General features: G+C 41.1%; 1 protein-coding gene across 12 annotated transcripts in view; it reads left to right on the forward strand.

Moving 5' to 3' along the window:
* HSPG2 (heparan sulfate proteoglycan 2) overlaps nucleotides 1-24,871 on the forward strand; it is a 290,248-nt gene that overhangs the window by 239,191 nt on the left and 26,186 nt on the right. For 8 of the 12 annotated variants that reach the window (XM_053690214.1, XM_053690218.1, XM_053690221.1 and 5 more), the window contains 24 exons: nucleotides 460-611; nucleotides 1,311-1,440; nucleotides 1,615-1,769; nucleotides 7,824-7,953; nucleotides 8,234-8,385; nucleotides 9,067-9,208; nucleotides 9,364-9,510; nucleotides 10,008-10,142; nucleotides 11,193-11,374; nucleotides 11,886-12,081; nucleotides 13,925-14,104; nucleotides 15,304-15,564; nucleotides 16,356-16,518; nucleotides 17,747-17,844; nucleotides 17,923-18,189; nucleotides 19,409-19,521; nucleotides 20,044-20,191; nucleotides 20,352-20,468; nucleotides 21,158-21,175; nucleotides 21,853-21,937; nucleotides 22,086-22,230; nucleotides 22,887-22,986; nucleotides 23,122-23,231; nucleotides 23,514-23,622. In XM_053690214.1, coding sequence (XP_053546189.1) covers nucleotides 460-611; nucleotides 1,311-1,440; nucleotides 1,615-1,769; nucleotides 7,824-7,953; nucleotides 8,234-8,385; nucleotides 9,067-9,208; nucleotides 9,364-9,510; nucleotides 10,008-10,142; nucleotides 11,193-11,374; nucleotides 11,886-12,081; nucleotides 13,925-14,104; nucleotides 15,304-15,564; nucleotides 16,356-16,518; nucleotides 17,747-17,844; nucleotides 17,923-18,189; nucleotides 19,409-19,521; nucleotides 20,044-20,191; nucleotides 20,352-20,468; nucleotides 21,158-21,175; nucleotides 21,853-21,937; nucleotides 22,086-22,230; nucleotides 22,887-22,986; nucleotides 23,122-23,231; nucleotides 23,514-23,622 — 3,435 coding nt within the window. The remainder of the gene's footprint in view (nucleotides 1-459; nucleotides 612-1,310; nucleotides 1,441-1,614; nucleotides 1,770-7,823; nucleotides 7,954-8,233; nucleotides 8,386-9,066; nucleotides 9,209-9,363; nucleotides 9,511-10,007; nucleotides 10,143-11,192; nucleotides 11,375-11,885; nucleotides 12,082-13,924; nucleotides 14,105-15,303; nucleotides 15,565-16,355; nucleotides 16,519-17,746; nucleotides 17,845-17,922; nucleotides 18,190-19,408; nucleotides 19,522-20,043; nucleotides 20,192-20,351; nucleotides 20,469-21,157; nucleotides 21,176-21,852; nucleotides 21,938-22,085; nucleotides 22,231-22,886; nucleotides 22,987-23,121; nucleotides 23,232-23,513; nucleotides 23,623-24,871) is intronic. The other 4 variants (XM_053690216.1, XM_053690224.1, XM_053690225.1 and 1 more) reach the window with 1 other exon arrangement.

Below are 24,871 nucleotides of genomic sequence, written 5' to 3' on the forward strand. Positions count from 1 at the left end.
CAAGCTGTGGTAGCCATATTGGTTTACGCAAAAATTTTGAAACTGTGTTTTCTTTCCAACCGCTTATGTTAAAACTGTGAAATTTGCTGTATAACCATATATTGTCACCTAGAGTTAAATTTGTTCATGTTGAAAGTATAGGTCATATGGTGTGGCAGCCATTTTAAAAAACGCAAACATTTCGAAAATGTGTTTATTTTCCAAATGCTTATGTTAGAACTGTAAACAGTTGTTATATAGCTTTATTTTGTGACATAACTACTTATATGGCATTGCAAAAATAATGCGCTGGCCACCTCTATTGCTGCTTGCAGCTATATTTATAATTATTATAATAATTAATGTTCTCATCTAAACCAGATGCATGATATCAAACTACATTGTTTTTATGGTATAGTATAACATAGCATAGTATGTAATAGTGTATCTAGTCTAATATGTGATTGTTCTTTTCTTCAGCTCACGGCATCACCCCGACTATTCGAATTGAGTCCCCATCTGATTCGTTAGCAGAAGGACAGACAGTTGTGTTGAACTGCGTAGTTGAAGGGCAGACACAGCAGGAAGTCACCTGGTACCGGCCTGGACGTCCACTGTCACCAAATCACCAGGTCTGTCATTTTTCCTCTGGTGTTTGCAGTACAGTTGCATTAAATGAATTATAGTTTGTTTTAAAATTAAACAGATGATCTTGATCTAAATAAGACAACATTATGTTTTTATTCCTAAAGATGTATTTATCTATTCACCAGTAAAGCTATGCTGAAAAACAGACTATTTTTGTTCTTATGCTAGCGGGGTGTGTCACTGTTAACCAATAGAGCTTTGAGAGTCTCCATTATCAACCAGTGAGCGTCTATCCCATTGACAAGCGGTGCACAGACATTTACTTCCTGTTAGTTTGAAATTCTAAACCAACAGCTTTTACCTAACCTTTCTTAATGAGGGGAAAAAAAGTTTTTAGCATGATTAAATAGTGATTCATATGCGTCAAAAATATTATTTGGCAAAGTCAAAAACTGTAATTAATACATTGCGAATAATACAATGTTGACGTTCCCATAGCCGTTTATAATTCAATATAATGTTTAAAGAAACACTTTCCATAGAAATATAAAAACTTTATACATTATTCATGAATGATACAGCTGATGTCCCATCCAAATTCAAGCTTTTAGGTAACCTGGTTTGTATCTTATAAATCTAATAAAGTTCTTTCTCATTTTACCTAAATTGTTTTGCGCTTAATATATCTTTGAATTTACAAAGTTATGGATAAATGTTCACTTCTCCTCCTTATATATTTGAAGGTTTCTGGGTCCCATCTCAGGATTGTTCAGGCGTCTCCGCGAGACTCTGGCGAGTACATCTGCCGTGTCAGCAGCAGTTCTGGTGTTCAGATGGCTTCAATTACTGTTTCAATTGGCAGCTCCTCACTGGGTAAGGTGCCCATCCAATATTATGACACTGTTTATGAGTATGCTGTCAAAAAACACACACTGTGGTCATAAACCAAGTGCCGAACTAAGAATATTTTATGGCAACACCATTAGTGAGGAGTATTTCATCTGACTCCTGCATTAAGTCAAAAACTTTTTTGTTCTTTACTTTTAGGCACTGACGTTGCAGGTCCTATCCAGATCCAGCCATCTTCAAGAACTGTGGAAGAGGGTCAGACTCTGGAATTAAATTGCATGATTGATACACAGCCAGGGGCTTCGGTGACGTGGATGCGACCTGGTGGACGTCCACTGTCATCCAACCACCAGGTATAAAAAAAAGTATAGGCAGTGGTGCATTTAGTTTTCTCCAACATAGGTGTGTCCGGTCCACGGCGTCATCCTTACTTGTGGGATATTCTCTTCCCCAACAGGAAATGGCAAAGAGCCCAGCAAAGCTGGTCACATGATCCCTCCTAGGCTCCGCCTACCCCAGTCATTCTCTTTGCCGTTGTACAGGCAACATCTCCACGGAGATGGCTTAGAGTTTTTTAAAGCAGATACCAGGGACTGTAAAGGGGTTAAAGTTAAAAACGGCTCCGGTTCCGTTATTTTAAGGGTTAAAGCTTCCAAATTTGGTGTGCAATACTTTTAAGGCTTTAAGACACTGTGGTGAAATTTTGGTGAATTTTGAACAATTCCTTCATACTTTTTCGCAATTGCAGTAATAAAGTGTGTTCAGTTTAAAATTTAAAGTGACAGTAATGGTTTTATTTTAAAACGTTTTTTGTACTTTGTTATCAAGTTTATGCCTGTTTAACATGTCTGAACTACCAGATAGACTGTGTTCTGAATGTGGGGAAGCCAAGGTTCCTTCTCATTTAAATAAATGTGATTTATGTGACACTGAAAATGATGCCCAAGATGATTCCTCAAGTGAGGGGAGTAAGCATGGTACTGCATCATTCCCTCCTTCGTCTACACGAGTCTTGCCCACTCAGGAGGCCCCTAGTACATCTAGCGCGCCAATACTCCTTACTATGCAACAATTAACGGCTGTAATGGATAATTCTATCAAAAACATTTTAGCCAAAATGCCCACTTATCAGCGTAAGCGCGACTGCTCTGTTTTAGATACTGAAGAGCATGAGGACGCTGATGATAATGGTTCTGAAATGCCCCTACACCAGTCTGAGGGGGCCAGGGAGGTTTTGTCTGAGGGAGAAATTTCAGATTCAGGGAAAATTTCTCAACAAGCTGAACCCGATGTGATTACATTTAAATTTAAGTTGGAACATCTCCGCGCTCTGCTTAAGGAGGTATTATCCACTCTGGATGATTGTGAGAATTTGATCATCCCAGAGAAACTATGTAAAATGGACAAGTTCCTAGAGGTCCCGGGGCTCCCAGAAGCTTTTCCTATACCCAAGCGGGTGGCGGACATTGTAAATAAAGAATGGGAAAGGCCCGGTATACCTTTCGTCCCTCCCCCCATATTTAAAAAATTGTTTCCTATGGTCGACCCCAGAAAGGACTTATGGCAGACTGTCCCCAAGGTCGAGGGAGCAGTTTCTACTTTAAACAAACGCACCACTATACCCATAGAAGATAGTTGTGCTTTCAAAGATCCTATGGATAAAAAATTAGAAGGTTTGCTTAAAAAGATGTTTGTTCAGCAAGGTTACCTTCTACAACCAATTTCATGCATTGTCCCTGTCACTACAGCCGCGTGTTTCTGGTTCGATGAGCTAGTAAAGGCGATCGATAGTGATTCTCCTCCTTATGAGGAGATTATGGACAGAATCCGTGCTCTCAAATTGGCTAATTCTTTCACCCTAGACGCCACTTTGCAATTGGCTAGGTTAGCGGCGAATAATTCTGGGTTTGCTATTGTGGCGCGCAGAGCGCTTTGGTTGAAATCTTGGTCAGCGGATGCGTCTTCCAAGAACAAACTCCTTAACATTCCTTTCAAGGGGAAAACGCTGTTTGGCCCTGACTTGAAAGAGATTATCTCTGATATCACTGGGGGTAAGGGCCACGCCCTTCCTCAGGATAGGTCTTTCAAGGCCAAAAATAAACCTAATTTTCGTCCCTTTCGTAGAAACGGACCAGCCCCAAGTGCTACGTCCTCTAAGCAAGAGGGTAATACTTCTCAAGCCAAGCCAGCCTGGAGACCAATGCAAGGCTGGAACAAGGGAAAGCAGGCCAAGAAACCTGCCACTGCTACCAAGACAGCATGAAATGTTGGCCCCCGATCCGGGACCGGATCTGGTGGGGGGCAGACTCTCTCTCTTCGCTCAGGCTTGGGCAAGAGATGTTCTGGATCCTTGGGCACTAGAAATAGTCTCCCAAGGTTATCTTCTGGAATTCAAGGGGCTTCCCCCAAGGGGGAGGTTCCACAGGTCTCAATTGTCTTCAGACCACATAAAGAGACAGGCATTCTTACATTGTGTAGAAGACCTGTTAAAAATGGGAGTGATTCATCCTGTTCCATTAGGAGAACAAGGGATGGGGTTCTACTCCAATCTGTTCATAGTTCCCAAAAAAGAGGGAACGTTCAGACCAATCTTAGATCTCAAGATCTTAAACAAGTTTCTCAAGGTTCCATCGTTCAAAATGGAAACCATTCGAACAATTCTTCCTTCCATCCAGGAAGGTCAATTCATGACCACGGTGGATTTAAAGGATGCGTATCTACATATTCCTATCCACAAGGAACATCATCGGTTCCTAAGGTTCGCATTCCTGGACAAGCATTACCAGTTCGTGGCGCTTCCTTTCGGATTAGCCACTGCTCCAAGGATTTTCACAAAGGTACTAGGGTCCCTTCTAGCGGTGCTAAGACCAAGGGGCATTGCAGTAGTACCTTACTTGGACGACATTCTGATTCAAGCGTCGTCCCTTCCTCAAGCAAAGGCTCACACGGACATAGTCCTGGCCTTTCTCAGATCTCACGGATGGAAAGTGAACGTGGAAAAGAGTTCTCTATCTCCGTCGACAAGGGTTCCCTTCTTGGGAACAATAATAGACTCCTTAGAAATGAGGATTTTTCTGACAGAGGCCAGAAAAACAAAACTTCTAAACTCTTGTCAAACACTTCATTCCGTTCCTCTTCCTTCCATAGCGCAGTGCATGGAAGTAATAGGTTTGATGGTAGCGGCAATGGACATAGTTCCTTTTGCGCGCATTCATCTAAGACCATTACAACTGTGCATGCTCAGTCAGTGGAATGGGGACTATACAGACTTGTCTCCGAAGATACAAGTAAATCAGAGGACCAGAGACTCACTCCGTTGGTGGCTGTCCCTGGACAACCTGTCACAAGGGATGACCTTCCGCAGACCAGAGTGGGTCATTGTCACGACCGACGCCAGTCTGATGGGCTGGGGCGCGGTCTGGGGATCCCTGAAAGCTCAGGGTCTTTGGTCTCGGGAAGAATCTCTTCTACCGATAAATATTCTGGAACTGAGAGCGATATTCAATGCTCTCAAGGCTTGGCCTCAGCTAGCAAAGGCCAAGTTCATACGGTTTCAATCAGACGACATGACGACTGTTGCGTACATCAACCATCAGGGGGGAACAAGGAGTTCCCTGGCGATGGAAGAAGTGACCAAAATCATTCATTGGGTGGAGACTCACTCCTGCCACCTGTCTGCAATCCACATCCCAGGAGTGGAAAATTGGGAAGCGGATTTTCTGAGTCGTCAGACATTACATCCGGGGGAGTGGGAACTCCATCCGGAAATCTTTGCCCAAATTACTCAACTGTGGGGCATTCCAGACATGGATCTGATGGCCTCTCGTCAGAACTTCAAGGTTCTTTGCTACGGGTCCAGATCCAGGGATCCCAAGGCGACTCTAGTAGATGCACTAGTAGCACCTTGGACCTTCAAACTAGCTTATGTATTCCCGCCGTTTCCTCTCATCCCCAGGCTGGTAGCCAGGATCAATCAGGAGAGGGCGTCGGTGATCTTGATAGCTCCTGCGTGGCCACGCAGGACTTGGTATGCAGATCTGGTGAATATGTCATCGGCTCCACCATGGAAGCTACCTTTGAGACGAGACCTTCTTGTTCAAGGTCCGTTCGAACATCCGAATCTGGTCTCACTCCAGCTGACTGCTTGGAGATTGAACGCTTGATCTTATCAAAACGAGGGTTCTCAGATTCTGTTATTGATACTCTTGTTCAGGCCAGAAAGCCTGTAACTAGGAAAATTTACCACAAAATATGGAAAAAATATATCTGTTGGTGTGAATCTAAAGGATTCCCTTGGGACAAGGTAAAGATTCCTAAGATTCTATCCTTTCTTCAAGAAGGATTGGAGAAAGGATTATCTGCAAGTTCCTTGAAGGGACAGATTTCTGCCTTGTCTGTGTTACTTCACAAAGAGCTGGCAGCTGTGCCAGATGTTCAAGCCTTTGTTCAGGCTCTGGTTAGAATCAAGCCTGTTTACAAACCTTTGACTCCTCCTTGGAGTCTCAACTTAGTTCTTTCAGTTCTTCAGGGGGTTCCGTTTGAACCCTTACATTCCGCTGATATTAAGTTATTATCTTGGAAAGTTTTGTTTTTGGTTGCAATTTCTTCTGCTAGAAGAGTTTCAGAATTATCTGCTCTGCAGTGTTCTCCTCCTTATCTGGTGTTCCATGCAGATAAGGTGGTTTTACGTACTAAACCTGGTTTTCTTCCAAAAGTTGTTTCTAACAAAAACATTAACCAGGAGATAGTCGTGCCTTCTTTGTGTCCGAAACCAGTTTCGAAGAAGGAACGTTTGTTGCACAATTTGGATGTTGTTCGCGCTCTAAAATTCTATTTAGATGCTACAAAGGATTTTAGACAAACATCTTCCTTGTTTGTTGTTTATTCTGGTAAAAGGAGAGGTCAAAAAGCAACTTCTACCTCTCTCTCTTTTTGGATTAAAAGCATCATCAGATTGGCTTACGAGACTGCCGGACGGCAGCCTCCTGAAAGAATCACAGCTCATTCCACTAGGGCTGTGGCTTCCACATGGGCCTTCAAGAACGAGGCTTCTGTTGATCAGATATGTAGGGCAGCGACTTGGTCTTCACTGCACACTTTTACCAAATTTTACAAGTTTGATACTTTTGCTTCTTCTGAGGCTATTTTTGGGAGAAAGGTTTTGCAAGCCGTGGTGCCTTCCATTTAGGTGACCTGATTTGCTCCCTCCCTTCATCCGTGTCCTAAAGCTTTGGTATTGGTTCCCACAAGTAAGGATGACGCCGTGGACCGGACACACCTATGTTGGAGAAAACAGAATTTATGTTTACCTGATAAATTACTTTCTCCAACGGTGTGTCCGGTCCACGGCCCGCCCTGGTTTTTTAATCAGGTCTGATAATTTCTTTTCTTTAACTACAGTCACCACGGTATCATATGGTTTCTCCTATGCAAATATTCCTCCTTAACGTCGGTCGAATGACTGGGGTAGGCGGAGCCTAGGAGGGATCATGTGACCAGCTTTGCTGGGCTCTTTGCCATTTCCTGTTGGGGAAGAGAATATCCCACAAGTAAGGATGACGCCGTGGACCGGACACACCGTTGGAGAAAGTAATTTATCAGGTAAACATAAATTCTGTTTTTGTGCTGCCTTTGGCATTCAGAAATCTGCTGACCTCCAAATATTCCACCCCAATAATTTTAGTCCATATTCACATCATATATTTTTTGCAAGTGTAGGCCAGGTTCACATGGAAGGGTCATGTGCTTTCTGCTAGAAAACTATGGATCATTTATTTGCAAACAAATTAATAAACAAATTAAACATTTATGCCAAAGAACTACCCCACAACACCCCCCCCCCATACTTCTTCCCTAGACACAGGCCTAGTGACCCTTAAAATACACCCTTGAGTGCAGGCAAATTAGGAGTAGAACCCCTGATCTGAGAGATATTATAGACTCTGTATCTGCTTAACAATGCATAGATATTGTAGTCTAGTCTCTAGAAGGTGGACAATATCTACATTTCTGATCAAACAATGTAACTAGTACATTGAGTGGTATACGACAGAGCATTTATTCTGATATAAATTAGTGAAATTACTTTATTTTTTTACATTTTATCCTTATGTACGTTTTTAACATGGGAAAAACATGTGGGATTTTAATCTAAAAACTGTTGACGTTATTACTCTTCAAAGACAGTCAGCAAGTTGTATCAGAGATACATCAGCGCAAATCAGTGTAATGTTGAATGCATTGTAATATCCAATCTTCAGATATTTGACCCTCTCCATTATCTTGTATAAAAACAAATGTTTCTCATCTAAACCTGTCCTTTTAAGACGGGTTGGTTCCTCTTATAGTATTGTGTTACTGAGGTGTTGTTTTTTGGTTTGATGACAACTCAGTCTTAATCTATACAGGTGTCAGGGTCCCGGATGCGAATTCTACAAGCCTCTCCCGCTGACTCTGGCGAATACATCTGTCGTGTAAGCACTGCTTCTGGCGTCCAACAAGCTTCTATCACGGTCACCATAATCCGTACCTCACAATGTGAGTCTTACATAAAGCCGTAATTTGTAGCTTCTATTAAAAACGTTAAACCATTGCTGTATGTATGCACCATACCACGGAAATCAGCACTATATTTGTACTATACCAAGTAACAGTGCTATATATGTATCCAAATATACTAATCCTTTTCTGTATGTTAAATAGACTAAGGAAAGTATTTCTAGTATCATTTTGTTAAAACTGCTTTGAAAAGCAATAAAAAGCAAGACATTTAACTTCCTTTTAAATAGATTTATGTTTTATGTCTGTTCCCACTCAGCACCCATTGGTGCCCCAACACCTGTCATCATTGAAAAGTCTGCTGAAATTGTGTACGAGGGTCAGGCGTTGGATCTGAACTGTGTAGTTGTGGGCCACCCACATGCCACTGTCACATGGCACCGATCTGGAACACCTATCGCCGGTGACCAGGTGGGCATGAAACATTTAAAAGTGTTTTCCTTTCCTCCAAAAACATAAAAAATATTTTATATTTAAGTAAGGTAATACTGAGGGGGGGAACCTCCTTAATTATATTGAAAGATATAAGCAAATGTATTTGTTTTATATATGCATTATATATTGACAATGTAGCAGTGTATTGCAAAGATCTGCAAAATAATGCTGTTAAAATGTAATTTTCTTAGGAAAACTTGTATTTTTTTAGTCCAGGGACATATGTTTATCTTATCTCCTATGTAGTAGCCAGTTCAGGTCAGGAGTGTGCACGTGTTTTGCGAACTATATGTACAACATTATTATAAATATTGCTGCAAACACTGCTGCCATATATTGTTCAAGACGTGCACTCTCCTGAGTCTACCTCAGTATGTTCTCATAGAAAGCAACTAAGTTTAATCAAAGCATAAAAAGGGAAAGAGGTAAATTTGATAATAAGCTCTATATGAATCGGTAAAGATTACTTATGACTTTCACATCCTTTTCACTATGTTTTTAGCCCATGTTCAGTGTACTAATAGAAAGAAGTAACATTTTAAATGAAAGTAAATTGAAAACTTTTTTTTTAATTGGATGCTTTATTCGAATCATGAAAGTTTAATTTTGACTCGCTTTCATGACATTATACTAAATATATTGCATTCTAATCGTCAGATGTCAGGCTCACGGTTGCGCATACACCAAACCGCTATAACAGACTCTGGTGAATACATTTGCCGGTACAAAAGCAGTTCTGGCACCCAGGAAGCATCTATTACTGTTTCCATTCAACCAAGAACAGGGGGTCAGGTTTACCGTAAGTACATATGTTGGTTTAAGAGATGGTGGCATCAGGCACCATCGTGCACAGAATTTGCCACTTGTGTGATATTAATGTCCTATAATAATAAATAGCTAAAAAAACATATGTGCGCACTTGTTTTTGATTGGTCATTGTGTCATTATGTGCAGCAGGTGGACGGAGCCCAGTTATTTCTCTTGACCAAGCAAGTCTTAGGGTGAACCAGGGAGACAATGCCACCTTCAGATGTCATATCCATGAAGGTGCTCAACCCATTCATCTTAGTTGGAAGATGGCACATAACCAGCCACTACAAGGTGGGAACAATATCTCATAGTAATTTGTTTTATTGATTAAAAACTAAGAACTGATGGTCTATTAAAAGCTATGCCAGTATGCACAGACCACAAACCAAGTAAAACAAAGCTTCACTGAAAACCTTCCAAATCAGCAATATAAAATTGGCCCAAGTCAGTTAAAGTCAGTGAGATTTTTGAGAATAGCTGGACGTTTAATTGACTTGATTTCGTTTAGTTTACCAACTATGCCCAACTTTTTCTAGCAAGATTAAGACTGGACAGTCTGGGGTTACTGGATAGACCCAGTGGTCTCATGTGAAATAAAATATTTACAAAATCTAGAGTGCTTCTCAGGAAAAACCTTTAGCAATGAGAAATATGCTTGTGGGTCAAATTCACATTCATCAGTGGACTATTTTTGATCAGTAGTTGCTGAGAGCATTACTGATGTTGCATTGCATTGTTACTGTGAAGCAATGAGTGTTAATGTTACTGTTTCCATTTTTCTTCTCAAGATAATGTGAACGTCAGCCCCGATGGCTCAGTAATCTCCATTGTTGGTGCTCACCACAGGAACCAAGGCTCCTATCGTTGTATTGCCTCCAATGCTTATGGCAAAATACAGAGTGCTGTAACTCTCCTGGTGGAAGGTAAGTCGCTAGGTCTGACATCTTGTAATCCCAGCTAAGCGAGTAGCCGGGATTTATTTTATAGTGGGATTTTATAAGCAATCTGGTGTATTTTGTCCTGGGCCAGCTAGACCTGTGCTAGGGTGGCAAGATTGAAGGGTATAGGTATAAGGAGACAGCACACATTAATATTGCAGTCCACAGAGTGAGCTTACCATGGTCATGATACATAAGGAAAAAATCCTCCAGAGACCTTTATTTCCCACAATTGTGCAGGGTCCAATAGATAAAGCGACGTTTCGGTCTTATACTCTGCCCTTATTCATGCTTAGTCAAAAAAAATTGAACAATAATTGTGTTAGAAAGGAATTACTCCCTCTAGTGGTTACAAAATAAATATCATATTCTCCTGTGGAGGATTGGAGGGTACTTTATATGGCATTATCCCTTTCCATTCCTATACTCTCCAAAGGATAAACAGAGATGGCGCGACTTTGTCTAGTACAGATCTGCTAATTCATTTAAACTGATCAGCTTTTTTTCTCCTACATTGCGGCATAACTTGGATCAGCTATGAAATCGGTATGGGTCACTCTTTGTCTATAATATTATAATATGGGACATCTGTGAATGCAGTGCACGGGTTACACTATCTTACAGGTATATGGAAGTCAAAATTCAAATGTCATGATTCAGACAGCGACAGTTTTAAACAACTTCTCAAGTTACTTTTATCAAATGTACCCATTTTCTCTTTATATCCTTTCTATAAAAGTATACTGAGGTAGGCTGGGGAGCGTGCACGTGTTGTACTGTATGGCAGCAGTGTTTGCAACAATGTTTGTAATAATGTAAATGTATAGTGCTTAAGTTGTCCAGAGCTGTCATGTAAAGGAGCTATGTTTTAACAAATGATACCAAGAGAAAGAAATAGATTTAACAACAGAAATAAATCTGTTTGTTTTTTTATTTGCGGGTCCTTCTAATTCATTACATTTTAATTTTGACTTCCATTCCCCGTTACTGCCGTATGTTATTGTTATTTTGTATCACTTTTCTGTTACTTCTCAGGACGCCCTACAGTGTCTGTGATCCCTCATGGACCAGTCACGGTGAAAGTGGGAGACCCTATTTACCTGGAATGTATGGGTATGGGCGACCCTCGCCCTGTTGTCAGCTGGCGACGCACCGGTGCCCGGCAGAACCTGAAACAGCAACATCTGGTGCCACTAGATAGCAACGCCGTTTTGCAGGTCTGTCGCTGACTAGCATTTTCTTTTCCACTTATTGTTTTTAAGAAATTATTTGAAAATATGAATGTTCATAACAAACCTACACTCTATGGACTCCAATTACCAAAGAGCGATTGTTGCTCTGGAGAGCCATCACAATAGTTAATTAGCAGTGGTCTTAAAGGGACAGTCGACACCAGAATTTTTATTGTTTTAAAAGATAGATAATTCCTTTATTATCCATTCCCCAGTTTTGCATAACCATCTTAGTTACTTCTGAGCAGACGATCGCAAGATTTTAATGATGGGATCAGGTCAGGGGGCTTCACTATGACTCCAGGCACGCCCTCTAGGCCGCGATCCCATTCAGGAAGCACCGTTGGCTTCAGTAGAGCCAAACGTCTAGGACGCTCCATGCTGTCCTAACGGCGCTAAAGCCCAGTGCAGTTAGGACGGCATGGAACGTCCTAACGTCGGGAAGGGGTTAACTAGTGTTCAATGGAAGTAATCTGTATAATTTTACCTTCCTAAGATTTTGTCAGCAAAACCAGGTGACTCTGGATCCTACACGTGTACTGCCCACAACCCATCAGGCTCTTCACAGGCTCACGTAGACGTTCGTGTTGAAGGTCGTCTAGAGAACCCAGATGCTCCAACGGTCACTGTAGATCAGTCTGTACTTGTGGTGTTGGCCGGAGAAAGGGCAGTTCTGAGCTGCTCAGCCGCAGGTGAGTGGTACCTTCTGACGTGACCAGTCAGGAATAGTGAGGATGTTAGAAACAAAAAGGTGAAGCCTTGTGAATCTTATTTGCATATCCTTACCCAGAATTCTGTGCACCAATGGAAATACTGTTAGCTGAGGTTTTCTGTGGAAAAGTCAATTAGTTTGTATGTGCAGATGTGCTGTATAGTGACCTATTTGTTTTATCACTGTGAGACGTTTTTAGAGTATTTTAAAAGCATTTTGTTAGCAAAATCTGCATTGTTTTGCAGTACAGAGAAACACTCCTTGAAAAGCCTCTTGAGTGTTATTTACCTTATTTCCTCTGCTCTGGCCAATCAGTATAAATCAGCTCTTGCACAATCAAGCAGTCACTGTGTAGCAAGTTGTGGGGACAGGTTCTTAATACCACAGAATGCGCTCCAGCTCCTATGCATAATTAGACATTTTGAGTTTAACACTCATTTAAGGAAAATTAAACGTAATATACTTTCATTATTTATTTGACTGCTTTTATTTTAAAATACCTCTGAAAATTCAGCTTGTTCCACCCCCTTTAGAGATCTTGAAGTGCCTCCATTATAGTTATATTGAGACCCCTATTCATCATTCTGTGCACTTACAAGGTTCTCACAAAGAGAACGTGTCCACGCGCCTTCAGGGCCTCTCAAGCAGCATCGACTAGAGGAATTTAAGATAGCACAACCAATCACTTGTGTAGCTCCGCCCCCTGCTCTCACGCAGGGCTTGTCAGTCACCCCAGGCGAATGAGTCCGCTTGTCAGTCATCTCAGAGGAATGAGTCCGCTTGTCAATCATCTCAGACGAATGAGTCCGCTTTGTCAGTCGCCCGCAGCCTTCAGGTTGTAGACACGTAAAAAAGCAGCATTTGTACAACTGGTGCTTCCCACCTTTCGGTTGCAGGTTTGCATGAACGAGTCAGCACCAAAATGGCGCTGAAACTGATTAAACAGCTTCATAAATGGGGGCTATAGGGACATTTACCTAACCCTGCTGCATGCTACACATTTTTTATGAGCTCAGAAAACAAGTTGATTTACGTTAATAAATTGACCCAAACTAAGAAGACTGGGAACATTAATTCACCAAGCTTTTCTAGGGGTGTATTCCTGAACTACTCATGATTTGCAAATTTTTGTAAAAATGCCAGTGCTTACGAATATTTACTCTGTATTCATGTTTTTGTAGTACAGTCCATGTTTCTCTTTGATGATTCAGAAACAAAAAATAATAAAAAAATAAATAAATCATATTCAGTCATTTTATCAAATTTACTTTCTCTTAGTGTCCTTTGTTATAAAAAGCATACCTAGGTAGGCTCAGGAATGTGCATGTGTGCAGCACTATACGGCAGCAAATGTGCATCAGTGCTTAGAACAATGTTATAAATTCTGCGGACACTGCTGCCAACTAGTGGTCAACGTGTATAACATTGTTAAAGCATTAATGCAAAACTGCTGCCATAAAGTGTTCCAGACACAGGCACATTCCTGAGCCTACCTAGGTATGCTCTTCAACAAAGGATACCAAGAGAATTAAGTAAATGTGATAATAAAAATAAATTAGATTCGTTTTTTAAAAATGTTATGCTCTATCTGAATCATCAAATAAAAAATGCAGGCTTCAATTTAATGCTGATTTATGTTATGCAAATAAAAAGTGTAAGTGCCCCTTTTGTAAAAAATAAAGTTCAGCTGATGGAGACACAGAGAGCACAGGAGTCGTTATCTGTGTTTCCATCGGTATAAATCTACGTGATCACAAATCTTCCTACCCAGCTAACTAAAATGTATCTTCCAATCAGCTTCTCATTTTTGTTCATCTTTTCAGGCAGCCCAACTCCAACCATTACCTGGTCCAAACTGAGAGCTCCTTTACCCTGGCAACACCAGATTATCAATAACACCCTGGTCATCCCCAAAGTGGCTCAGCAGGACTCCGGACAATACATCTGCAATGCGTCTAGCGCTGCTGGGCACTCAGAGGTCTTTGTGACTCTGGACGTGGAAAGTAAGACTTGCCGCATCTCTGTATGAATCCTATGACTGCCAATGATAATATCTGATAGCTGTGCCAGTTACAGTGCATGTGAAGACCAGCGCACATTGCCAGGGTTATTGCCGTTTACTTGTAACTTGTAACGCGCTGACACTGATTCATTGTAAAAAAAATGAAATAGGAGAACATGACAAAACAAACTAAATTTAAGAAACAGCGTACTGTAAAACTGGATTCCCCTTAATATGTTTCAAGTGACTTGTTATACCAGCTGCAGAGTATAAAATGTAGGGAAAATGGTTCTTTTAGGTTTCTTTTTTAATATAAACCAGCTGGGTTTGCTCTTTTAAAACCACAACCAATAAAAATGGGTTAAACTTGCAGGGAGATCAGTTCTCCTTACCTTATCTTTCTTTATACACACATACAAAGACTACACGGGGTGTAATTTCTTCTCCTGGTTAAGTTTACTCAGCTTTTCCATAGCAGATGTATTGAAATATTTTGTATAGGTGGGGATACTTGAGGCAAAAGCTGCTATTTCAAATGACAAAATAAACCACTATTTGTAATCAATTTAAGACATTCCTTTTCAAATACATTTGCTACCTGATAATAAATCATACAGCTTGCATAGAGACAGCAGTATTCTTGCCTTATATTTTTGCCTGGACATTTTAAGTGAAGGATTTTTAAAGGGGGCACACATGCCATGTGATTGTGTGCAGTAAAAAATAAAAATAAATAAAGCAATGTAATACATTTTGAAACATTCCCAAATGTGTTTGAGTATTATGTGTCTTTAATGTTTAAATTGTAACCAACACAGAAATATCAGTTGCGACCTTGTTTTGCAATGCTTACAGCTCTTTTGGAAAGGGAGTCTTAAAAACTGTAATAAATGGGTAAATGGTCTCTTTGTACAGTGTCCCTTTAAGGATCGGCTTGAGCACAGCTGTCTGATTATCTGATTAATACTGGCATAGTTTGTACAATTCTGCTTCCCTTGACTATAATGTCCCTTTAAGGCTCTGCGTGAGTGCAGGTGGTGTAATGCTATATCTGATAAGCTCATCTGTGCTGGGATACATTGTACAATTTTAGCTTCTGTGTAGTTATTTATGTTTATTTTTGGTTTTGCAAAATATTAAAATTTAAATTTATAAAAATTCAACCCAATTGACGTCCATAACCTAAGTTTGTTCCTGCAGACCCTCCCTATGCCACAACCATTCCAGATGAGACTTCTGTGAGTGTTGGAGAATTGATCCGTCTACAGTGTATCGCGCATGGCACCGCTCCACTCAGATTCCAATGGAGTAAAGTCAATGCGACCCTTCCTGACAGGGCCACGCTGCAAGATAGCATCCTCCTCATCAATTCAGCTGCACCAGAGGATGCTGGGACATACCGCTGCACTGTTAGCAACAAAGTAGGAAGAAGTGAAGCTTTGTCCCAAGTCAGCGTCTTAGGTAAGAGCTACGGTTGTTTGTAACGTGATCACTCGTGTGGTCTTTCTCTACAATGTAAACCGAAGGGAAGATTTGCAAGAGCTGTTACACTCTGGAAAAACACAAAAAGTATTTTTGGATGAAAAAAGTTAACTAAAAAAAAAATGCATTGTTGTGCGATACTAATTTGTGGGATAGAAGCTCATTGGCTCATAAGCAGAACTCGCAGGTCTATTGGTGGACAGCGATGTGCCGCACATAAAAACAAAAAGTGGTTTCTTTTCTCCGTATAAGGACCATTTTACAAAAAATAATAATATATTCTAAAGGCTTTTATATAGATGCAACAAAGACAACAATTACTTTTATGTTTATTTAGTCAGCTAGTTATGTGCCAGATATCTGCTGCATTGTAGCACAAGACCTGGTGACTCATTCATCTGTAATTCTATGAGTGGGATAATAGGATTCTTCTGTAAACACCTCAAGGGATCAAAGTCCCTGCAATACAACTATTGTCCATTGTTATATTACTCCAGCAAATGTTAGAGATTTATTAATATTTGCTATTATTATTATGACCCAATCTCGGAAACAGTAGCTCTAGCATTGTTGTAAAGTGAGTGTATTGGGACATTGCAGAAACGGTAAATGAGTAGCACAATACAGCTCTGCATTTATGTCAATAAGACAGGGAGTATTTTAGCTATTTCTTGCAACTTGCTTTTATACAAATGAGACATTACTGGGTCCTTATGAATTGTTCTATCAAGATGAGAAATAACTCATTCTGTTTATCTTTCTATATTCAGCTCCTTTTGCTGTTCGGGTGTCACCACAAATAGACACAAAAGCTGTGGGAGGAGCAGCAGAATTTACCTGTAATGTGATTGGTGACCCTGCAGCCAGAATTCAGTGGCTTAAAGAAGGAGGAGCTCTGCCGTCCAATCACAATGTGCAAGGGGGAGTGCTCAGGTGAGAGGGCAGCGGGATTGTTGTGCTCTGGTGAGATGGGAAGTAGAATGATAATGTTCATGTCAGAGTGTAGTAAGATGATTGTGCTCAACTGGGAGGGGGGTGGAATGATTCTGCTCACGTGGGAGGGTTTTAGGATAGTTGTACTCTGGTGTAAGGGCAAAGTTATAATTGGCAGCTGGATAATTGTGCTCAGGTGACAAGATGATTGTGCACAGGTGAGAGGTCAGCCAGATGGTAGTGCTCAGGAGTGAAGGTGGTGGGATCAGTCATTTCATGGGAGAGGGTAGTGGGATCAGTCATCCATGGGAGAGGGTACTGGGATTAGTGTCTTCATGGGGGAGGGTAGTGGGATCAGTGCTTTCATGGGAGAGGGTAGTGGAATCAGTGTTTTCATGGGAGAGGGTAGTGGGATCAGTGTTTTCATGGGAGAGGGTAGTGGGATCAGTGTTTTCATGGGAGAGGGTAGTGGGATCAGTGCTTTCATGGGAGAGGGTAGTGGGATCAGTGTTTTCATGGGAGAGGGTAGTGGGATCAGTGTTTTCATGGCAGAGGGTAGTGGGATCAGTGTTTTCATGGGAGAGGGTAGTGGGTTCAGTGTTTTCATGGGAGAGGGTAGTGGGATCAGTGTTTTTATGGGAGATGGTAGTGGGATCAGTGTTTTTATGGGAGATGGTAGTGGGATCAGTGTTTTCATGGGAGAGGGTAGTGGGATCAGTGTTTTCATGGGGGAGGGTAGTGGGATCAGAGTTTTCATGGGAGAGGGTAGTGGGATCAGTGTTTTCATGGGGGAGGGTAGTGGGATCAGTGTTTTTATGGGAGATGGTAGTGGGATCAGTGTTTTCATGGGAGAGGGTAGTGGGATCAGTGTTTTCATGGGGGAGGGTAGTGGGATCAGAGTTTTCATGGGAGAGGGTAGTGGGATCAGTGTTTTCATGGGGGAGGGTAGTGGGATCAGTGTTTTCATGGGGGAGGGTAGTGGGTTCAGTGTTTTCATGGGAGAGGGTAGTGGGATCAGTGTTTTCATGGGAGAGCGTAGTGGGATCATTGTTTTCATGGGGGAGGGTAGTGGGTTCAGTGTTTTCATGGGAGAGGGTAGTGGGATGCTTTTACAGTGAGAGGACAGTGGGAACATAATGCTCAGGTTTGAGGGCACTAAGATATGTAGGCACATACCTGGCACACACACACGTATACATATATATTGTAAGTTATATGTTTTTTACAGAATTCCAGACCTGGAGCGTAGAAATGAAGGTGTTTATACATGCCGGGCATCCAGCAAATTTGGACAAGCTCAGGATAGCGGGAAACTTGTTGTTCAAGGTACTATTGCACAGTTTGTTTTTATGCCCATAGATATCTTGTAAATAAACAAAGACTGACCGGTCACTTTTCCTACAGCTCTGCCACGGGTGATGATTAATGTCCGCACCTCAGTGCAGACTGTGCTGGCAGGAAACTCTGTGGAGTTTGAATGTTTGGCTATCGGAGACCCTCAGGCTAAGGTAACATGGAGCAAGGTGGGAACCCGCATGCCCCCAGATGTGATCATCAATGGTGCCATGCTAAAGATTGAGCAGGTGAAGCAGTCAGACGCTGGTCAGTACCGTTGCACCGCCACCAATGACATTGGCGAGGTGCAGTCCCACGTCATCCTCCATGTGCAGTGTAAGCCCTTTCATTCGTATCTCTTGTTTCTTTATACATTTATTTGGTATTTGTAGATAATTGTGAAGATCCTTAATAGTTTTGTCTACATGTTTAAATATTGATGATCTGTTCACACATCACAGACATGAGTGCTGCCATGTTGAAATCTAGTTTTCATTTCAGTGCTGATGTGTTTGCACATGTGCAGAAACTCCCGCAGTTACTTGAAGTGTAACCTAGGTTCCAGAATGGCAGCAGCCGTAATAAGAGGAAAGTGCATGAAATGCGTTTAGTGTTCAGTGTCACTTTAAACATTTTAGGTAGCAACATTTAATATTGGTTTTGGATTTTATGTTTTTCTTCCACTTTGTTTGCATATTTATTGCTTTTGTAAAGGTCTGGGAAAATATAAAAACCCACACAGGAAGCCTGTAATACTTCTGTTCCTTATAGGGCTGTTACGTCTCTTACCAAATTTACTTCATTCTCTTCTTATACTTTGTTGAAGAATAAACCTAGGTAGGCTCACTAGTGTCAATTTGTTTTGAGCAACAATGTTTGTTATACATTGTTGCAAACACTGTTCCCATAGGGGCCGATTTACTAAGCAGTCAATGCTGCTTATTCTGCGCGAGCCTTCAGGAGTTAAGACCGCTGCTCTATAACTCGTCTGCCACCTCTGAGGCGCATCCCGATCAGATACGATTTGGATGATTGACACCCCCTGCTAGCAGCCGATTGGCCCCAAATCTGCAGAGGGCGGCATTGCATAAGCATTTCACTAGAAATGCTTGTGCAATGATAAATGCCGACAGCGTATGCTATCGGCATTTAGCGATGTCGGGCGACATTTAATAAATCGGCCCCATTGAGTGCTAAAGACACGTACATTTTCCTGAGGATATCTTTATATACCTCTAAACAAAAGATGTCAAAAGAACCAAGTAAAATGTAAAGTTTTTTTGTCTATAATTTCCGTCTCTATCTGAACTATGAAAGTATCGCTTTATCTTTACTATCCCTTTAACTAGATTGTGCTTTTATTGATTTGAGGGGTTTTACAAACACAAATTGTGGCTCTTCAAATGGATTGGAATTACTTTGTAAAGAAAAGCAGATTTCCAAAGCTGCTATACAGAGTGTTCACATAGGAATTTTGATGGATTGGAATAGGGGTGATAGTTCAGTCTGGGGTCTACACTTTGCAACAATCAGAATTTATTTTTCACTGTTACAGCTGTTCCACAAATTGCTGCACAGCCTGAGATGAAGGAAATAACAACCGGCTCCATTGCAGTCTTTCCCTGTCTGGCTTCCGGCTTTCCGGTTCCAGAAATCACATGGACCAAGGTACGGTGACCCCTGACAGTGCGGCCATACATACTATGTTTTGTTTATGTTTTAAAGGGACATTCTAATACAAAAAATATGATCTAATTTGATACAGCCATTTTTCCTTACTGACCAAAGATAACTGTGTGATTACGTTTAAACCCCACAAAGAGCTTAATCGTATAGGGAAAGTCCTAGAGACCCCTTCAATAGCTCAGCTGGTAGAGCAGAGGACTTCAGAGGAAATAGTTAAAGTCCTGCTCTAGAGCCGCTAGCATTTTAGCCCCACAAACAGACAGAGGCAGTGATTGGTAGCCATGGGTGACTTCTGCTCATGAGTGGTTATGTCTTGCAATACTAGCAGCAACCAAGCAGGACCTAATACCTATGTGTTTGGGTTAAACACATGGTAAAATGACATGGTCTAACAAATGAGAGCAACTTTTGCATTACAATGTCCCTTTAAGGCACAGATTCTGTGATGACGTTAGGCAGATAATACAGTTTAGTTTAAATCTAATGAATAATAATGTATTTTAGTTGGAAGGGGATCTTCCCAAGGATTCACAAATTGCAAACAATGTTTTAACTATACGCTCTGTGAAACCGGAGGATGCTGGGACGTACGTCTGTACAGCAGCCAACCGACAGGGCAGAGTCACTGCCTTCTCCATGTTGAAGGTTCGAGGTAAGAAAAATGAATATTGCGGAAGTAACGCAACCAATATGAAGATAAAGTCATAATAAGTTCATCACATTACAGATTATTAGTTCTATCATAATAACAAATCTTCTATTAGCAACATCTAAATACAGCCAGTGAGTGATTTTTACTTTTGCGTTTCCAGAGCGTGTGGTCCCTTATTTCACCAGGCGCCATCAGTCCCATCTAAGTCTTCCGAGCATTAAAGATGCGCACAAGTCATTTGAAATAAAGATCACCTTCCGACCAGACGCCGCTGATGGTAAGAGGAACAGAACTTACCGGGACATCATATGAGATGCACCTTATAGATTAGGGAAAGTTGCCTTGAAGAACCAGCTAGATGTTTACCTCTGGTACATAACGGTACAAGCTATCCTTAAATAGTTTACGTTTCTTCTGAATTCTGAAGCATCTGTTATTTTACTATGAACAATACTCATTTTCCTAACCATTGTTTGCATATTCCTTTACTGTCATTCTGCGCCTTTGCCATCCTCTTAAAAGGACGTGAGACCCAAATATTCTTTCATGATTCAGATAAAGCAGCAATTTTAAGCAACTTTCTAATTTACTCCTATTAACCATTTTTTCTTTGTTCTCTTGGTATCTTTATTTGCGAAGGAGCCAGCCCATTTTTGGTTCTGAACCTGGGTAGCACTTGCTGATTGGTTGCTAATTTCTTGCTACCCAGGGTGCTGAACCAAAAATGGGCCGGCTCCTAATCTTACATCCTTCCTTTTTCAAATAAAGATAGCAAGAGAACAAAGAAAAATTGATGATAGGAGTAAATTATAAAGTTGCTTAAAATTGCATGCTCTATCTGAATCATGATAGAAAAAAATTGGGTTTCATGTTCCTTAAAGTGAGGTTTTTTGTTTATTTGTTCTGATCTATGGTCTCTCTCTTACCTCTCTCCATCTGCTCCCCCACCTTTCTCTCTCTCTGTAGCTTTCATTCTGTATTCAGGTAAGTGCTGATTTCTCCTTACTTGTGATACCCCCCAAATGATACAGTCACCCCTCTGAGCATTGGGTTTGGAATGATTTTTGCTCTGTTATTTTACTAGTTAAGACTACACTAATGATCAACCTTTGCAGCCATAGTGATAATAATGACAACTAGATTATTTAGCTGCAAGTTGTTGCTTTCCTTTGTCCCCTATAACGTCACCATACGTACCATTTTGCTGAATATGAGTGCATGATATATAATCTGGAAGAGAGGAGTAGATATATCAGATATAGGGGCTTTCTTAGATAAGCATTTCTGGGTCACTCAATACGATCGGGATGATTGGCAGCCCCTGCTAGCAGCCAAATGGTTGCCAGTGAGCAGGGGGTGGCATTGCAATGATACGCTGTCCGCATTTAGCAATGTCGAACAGACATGATTCAACCCCTAAGTCTAGTTGATAGGACATAAACCTCTAGTGTGTTAAAAAAAATAAAAGCGTTCTTATTTGGTACACAATGATCTTGTGGGATTTCTACAATTAGTAAGTGAGAATATACAATCTGTAGGTTAACCTATTGCATGCTGAGTGCTATGTGCCCGCCATCTTTGCAAGTGGATTCAGTTTGTGCTTAAGCCAGTACATAGCGGTCTACTGGTCACACCCTGACCCTGATTGCACTTTCTTACAGGGATGTTGGTGTACAGTGGGCAAAAGAAGAGTAGGGGAGCTGACTTTGTCTCCTTTGGGCTGGTCGGTGGCCGTCCTGAATTCAGGTACGAAATTGTGCAACTATGGGGAATATTTATAGTGATTCTTTGAAAACCAAAAATAACTTTATTAAACCTCTTCCAAATATTTATATAACAATAAGTTTTTAGGTGGATGAAAGAGATTTTTTCTCTAATTTGGTTGTTATTACAGGTTTGATGCAGGTTCTGGAATGGCCACTATCCGTTACCCTACACCTATCGCCCTGGGAGAGTTTCACACCGTGACCCTAAATAGAAATCTGACCCAGGGGTCTTTGTTGGTGGATAACCAAGCTCCTGTTAATGGCACCTCACAGGTACTTGTTGGGCATGGCCTGTCTAGTCTAACATTAAATTGTAATACAGGGAGTAGAGCTTGGGTACATTGGTGAGTAATCCTCTAGATCTCATAGCCAATTAATTTAAAATGAATACCATATTGACACTTGCTTCGTACTGCTAGAAAATGGGACATGTACAAATATTTCTTCATATAAACCACCAACCAATGCAAACAGTATTAGAGTCTTTTTATTATAAGCTTATAGTTCAGCACATGGGTGTCTGGGGGAGGGGCAAGAGGAGGCAGATGCCCCAGTAAGTATTTTTAAACCAATTAGCCAAAATAATACCAAGCAAGCAAATCTCTCTAGCTACACATGTTGCTACTGATATTATTATGAACAGGGCGTGTCATTTTTTCCTATTCCGTTCCTATTTTTGACGGGGCCCTTTAATTTTTTTTAAAAGTTTTGTTTTAATCTTTATTACACATATTTATTAGTATACGTTCAATTAGTATTTGTTATGTGTAGTTTAACATATTCACACAATTATTCAGTTTGTTAGACAAATGATGGCAACTTAGGAGCTATTAGAGGAACAGCTATTTATCCAGTGAAATAAACACCATGGTGCTGTGCTAATATTTACAGTTCCAACTACCACGTCTTGTCTGCTCTTCCCACTGTAGGGCAAATTCCAGGGTCTTGATCTAAATGAGGAGCTGTATTTGGGGGGTTATCCTGACTATGACGCCATCTCTAAAACTGGCCTAAGCAGTGGTTTTGTGGGTAAGGATTTGACCCTCTGGTGCCGCATCATTCTCTTCCCTATCTCTGCACCTCAGTATTCTGTTTCTTACTGGGTTTTCTCGTTACCTCTGCATACAGTTTGTGATTCAGTTTATGTTCCTCTGACCTTTCTAGGTTGCGTCCGCCAACTTATTGTGCAAGGAGAAGAGGTCATCTTCAAGGATTTGGATTTGCAAGCGAAGGGAATCTCCAACTGTCCAACATGTAGGGATCGACCCTGCCGAGTAAGCTCATTTTTTATCTTCTTCCTCTATTCTAGTACCCTCCCTTTTTATTCTTTATGAAATAGGCAGCAATTGAATTTTATTAACTGCAGTTTTGTGAAAAGCATTTAAATGGGCATAAACACCTTGTAAATACAAAATTGTTCTTCAAGCGTGAAAGCTTTCTTAATACATTAAAGGGACAGTTGCCAAAATTAGACTTAAATCTAAACAATCTAAATCACTGCATTTTGTTATCCTGTATCAATGTGTAAAAATGCTTTCTATTCTTCTTCCTTATAGAATGGAGGAATGTGCCGTGACTCTGAGAGCAGCAGTTATGTGTGTGTATGTCCTCGCGGCTTCGCTGGAAGTAACTGCGAACACTCCCAAGCTCTGCACTGCCACCCAGGTACTGATTGTAACACTGACATCACCTTAGAACAAGCACAGTGTGTGACACTTATCGCCAAGCTGTTATTGGGTGTATTTATAGTTAAAGCAAACTTATGGGATATATGATCTGGCTTCTACAAAAGATAAGCTTAATTGTCATTAAGAAAAATACTAGAACAAAAAATTGTTAGAAAATAACAGATATATATTATACTGCTTAAATAAAAAGAAAGAAGCGCTCAACCTGGAAACGAACAATAGCATAATAGCTTGTTCTATGGCTAGTTACCACCCTAGAAGCAGCCTCTTTGTGCTCAATATGTGTCTTTCACAGAGAAGAACTTTCCTGTAGCATATCAGTCTGATCCTGACTTCACAGTACAGTCCAGCCCCGAAATACCAGGCAATCCCTCTCTGAACGAGAGAAACGGCAAAACCCCAGACGTACGTTTCAGTCTAGTGTGGGCCTTGTCAGTGAGGTGCAGCCATATCCCTCTAGGCACACTGAGCAACGGGTCCATGTCTGGATTCCCGCATCACACTTAGGGAGACTTCCCTAAGTGTCATAATTTGCATAAATAAAAAGAGAGAAGCGCTCTAACCTGGGAACGAACAATAGCATAGTAGCTTGTTCTATGGCTAGTTACCAACCTAAAAGCAGCCTCTTTTTGCTCAATATGTGCCTTTCACAGAGAAGAACTTTCCTGTAGCATATCAGTCTGATCCTTACTTAACAGTGCAGTCCAGCCGAAATACCAGGCAATCCCTCTCTGAACGAGAGAAACGGCAAAACCCCAGACGTACGTATTGGCCTATTGTGGGCCTCGTCAGTGAGGTGCCATAGAACAGCTTATGAGCTGTTGTTCGTTCCTGGTAGAGCGCTTCTCTCTTTGTATGCAAATTAATATGACCCTGGGGAAGTCTCCCTATGGGTGATAGGGGAAACCAGACGTGGACTCCTTGCCCAGTGTGCTTAGAGGAATGTGGCTGCACCTCACTGATGAGGCCCATAGGAGGCTGAAACGATCGTCTGCAGTTGTCATGTTCCTTGTTCAGAGGAGAATTGCCTGGTATTTCGGGGCTGGACTGACCTAACTTGTCGGGATCAGACTGATATACTTAAGGAAAGTTTTAGTTTGTGAAAAGCCCACTGGTCTAAAAGAGGCTGCTTCTGGGTGGTAAATCGCCATAGAACTAGCTAATGAGCTGTTGTTCATTCCTGGTAGAGTGCTTCTCTCTTTGTATGCAAATTAATATGACCCTGG

This window comes from Bombina bombina, chromosome 8 (assembly GCF_027579735.1).
Source record: "Bombina bombina isolate aBomBom1 chromosome 8, aBomBom1.pri, whole genome shotgun sequence".
NCBI lineage: Eukaryota > Metazoa > Chordata > Amphibia > Anura > Bombinatoridae > Bombina > Bombina bombina.